We start from the raw sequence: 2,501 nt of genomic DNA on the forward strand, positions 1-2,501 counted from the left end.
AGTGATAGTTTATACTGATGAGTAGTGCTGACTATGGTTGTTGATGTTGATATGGTGGTTAGCTGTGGTAGTTAAAGTGGATGAGTGTTGGTTGTGGTTGAGAATGATGGTGGTGGAAGTGATAGGGATAGTGGGTGATGGTAGTCGATAATGGTGGCAGCTATGATTGAGGATGGTGGTGTTGGTGCTTGAGTATGATGGTGGAGGATGGTATCATGGTAGTTGATAATAGTACGCGGTGACGACAATTAATAATGAATATGGATGATAGCATCTTAATGAAATTAAGTCTCTGTTATATATCTTAATCATATAGACCTATTCAGACCCATTAAATGGTTGTGAAGTAAAAAAACACACTTAATGATTATGTTGGACCTGAATAATTAAGATTCACACTTTAAAAACAAACATACTTAAGATCTAAATGATTAAGATTCAGACCTCCATTAAGTGCAAACAAATGAGGCCTTAGTTATGCATTTTCATTATAAACAATACAAAACTAAAAAATAGATATCCAACACTATTGTCATTCCTAGTGTTGAATTGAAGTTTCTTTGTTACCATTAGTATTGATTTGAACTTTCTTTGAGTTACTACCTTTATGAGCTATAAAATTTATTGGACTATTTAAGAATGTTAAGTCCAAACTTAAAATAATACATTTAAAGATAAACCTGTAAAAAAAATTTAAGAAATATTTATAAAATATATTACAATGAATATTTATATGCATAAACTATTTATAAAAATTGTATAAATATAATGTTGGATTGGTTTGGTTTCGATTTGATTTTTTTTAGTTGAAACTAAACTAAACCAATTATGATCAGAATTTTTTTCTAATATCAAACCAAATCACAATTGAATGTTTTTATGGTTTGACTCTAATTATCGATTCGGCGTGATTTTATCGGTATTCTTGTACAAAGAGAAACTCAATTTCAGAAGAAGAAAACACAAAAAATTGGAAAACATAGCACGTCTGGGGACAGCAGGCCCAAGCCCAAAATATTCGTTTTCTCTCTATATACAGAACTGTCATAACCGAAAATAGCTAAATCTTTGACAGGCCCAAGCCCAGAAAATTTCTTCAATCTATAAATATCTGAAACCCTAAACTAGCCACACTCCTCTAGGGCTCTTTACCTAGTTCCCCATTCCCTATCCCTTTTCCCTCTTTCGTAGCCGACGCAGAAATGACTACCCGGTTCAAGAAGAACAGGAAGAAGCGCGGCCACGTCAGTGCCGGACACGGGCGTGTCGGTAAGCACAGGAAGCATCCAGGTGGTCGTGGTAACGCCGGAGGTATGCACCATCACCGTATCCTTTTCGACAAGTACCATCCTGGTTACTTCGGAAAGGTCGGTATGCGTTACTTCCACAAGCTTCGCAACAAGTTCCATTGCCCAACAATCAACATCGACAATCTCTGGTCACTTGTTCCTCAAGAGGTGAAGGACAAGGCTAAGAGCAGCAACGGCGCTGCTCCTTTGATTGATGTTACCCAGTACGGTTACTTTAAGGTTTTGGGTAAAGGTGTTTTGCCCGAAAACCAGGCTGTGGTGGTGAAGGCTAAGCTCATTTCAAAGAATGCTGAGAAGAAGATTAAGGAGGCTGGTGGTGCCGTTGTGCTCACTGCTTAGGTTTGCTTATTCTTAGTAGTTTTTGATGTTATTCATATGGCCGGATCTCGACTAGTTTGGGATTAAGGCGTAGTAGTTACTTTCAGTTTTGTTTTTGATTATTAATGGATGTTTAAACTTGATATTACTGGGTTTTTGTCTTGAAATACATTCGGATATTGCTATACTTTTTCTCTGGTTCAATTGGATGAGATATTACCTTATGAATCGCGTGCCATAGTGTGTAGTGTCATGTTATGCTCATTTTGTGGTTTTATGCCTATTGATAGCTTATTTATTTCGGATTGCCATGTTAATGTGGTTTGTGTGCTTTTTGTGACTATTGATTACTGATTGTTCATGTTAGATGCATAAAATAGCTTAATGAAGGTAGTGTCAATGTTGAATATTATTGATTATGCAAGTGGTTGGTTTGGAAATTGGTCGGTTTTATGACAAGTTTTTCCTTGGGCAAACAGAAATATGTGTGATACTTCAGGTCAGCTTACTTTAGTAGGGTTATAGTCAACTTTAATCTGGCCTGAGTGGTGTTGATTGAGAAGCATCAACAATGGTGCTTGCTCTAGTGAAGTGTCAGTTGGGAAAAAATATGTAGAGTTCATTTCGTTGGTTGAAGAAAGCAGAATTGGTATGAGCCTGTAACTGAGTTTTGTGGTAATGCAACTGAGTTTTGTGATAATGCTTTGCTGATAATCATTTTGTATGCTGTAAAAGCTTTGTTGGTTGCAACACAATTTCTGTTGCTCATTCTTCTCCTTATTTCCTGCGGCTAATTTTCTGCTGCTATTCGTTCTTGATATGGATGATACTAGAGTTCCGTTAGCTCCTTTGTTATACCAAGAGTACTTGTAG

The 2,501-nt window shown here is 36.7% G+C and overlaps 1 protein-coding gene across 1 annotated transcript; it reads left to right on the plus strand.

Moving 5' to 3' along the window:
* The first annotated feature begins 1,117 nt into the window (after positions 1-1,117).
* On the plus strand, positions 1,118-1,815 carry LOC107829900 (large ribosomal subunit protein uL15x). Its single transcript, XM_016657373.2, has one exon. The coding sequence runs from the start codon at positions 1,203-1,205 to the stop codon at positions 1,647-1,649; it is 447 nt and encodes a 148-aa protein (XP_016512859.2). The 5' UTR covers positions 1,118-1,202; the 3' UTR covers positions 1,650-1,815.
* The last annotated feature ends 686 nt before the right edge of the window (positions 1,816-2,501 follow it).

The sequence above is a fragment of the Nicotiana tabacum genome, chromosome 6 (assembly GCF_000715075.1).
Source record: "Nicotiana tabacum cultivar K326 chromosome 6, ASM71507v2, whole genome shotgun sequence".
Classification (NCBI taxonomy): Eukaryota; Viridiplantae; Streptophyta; class Magnoliopsida; order Solanales; family Solanaceae; genus Nicotiana; species Nicotiana tabacum.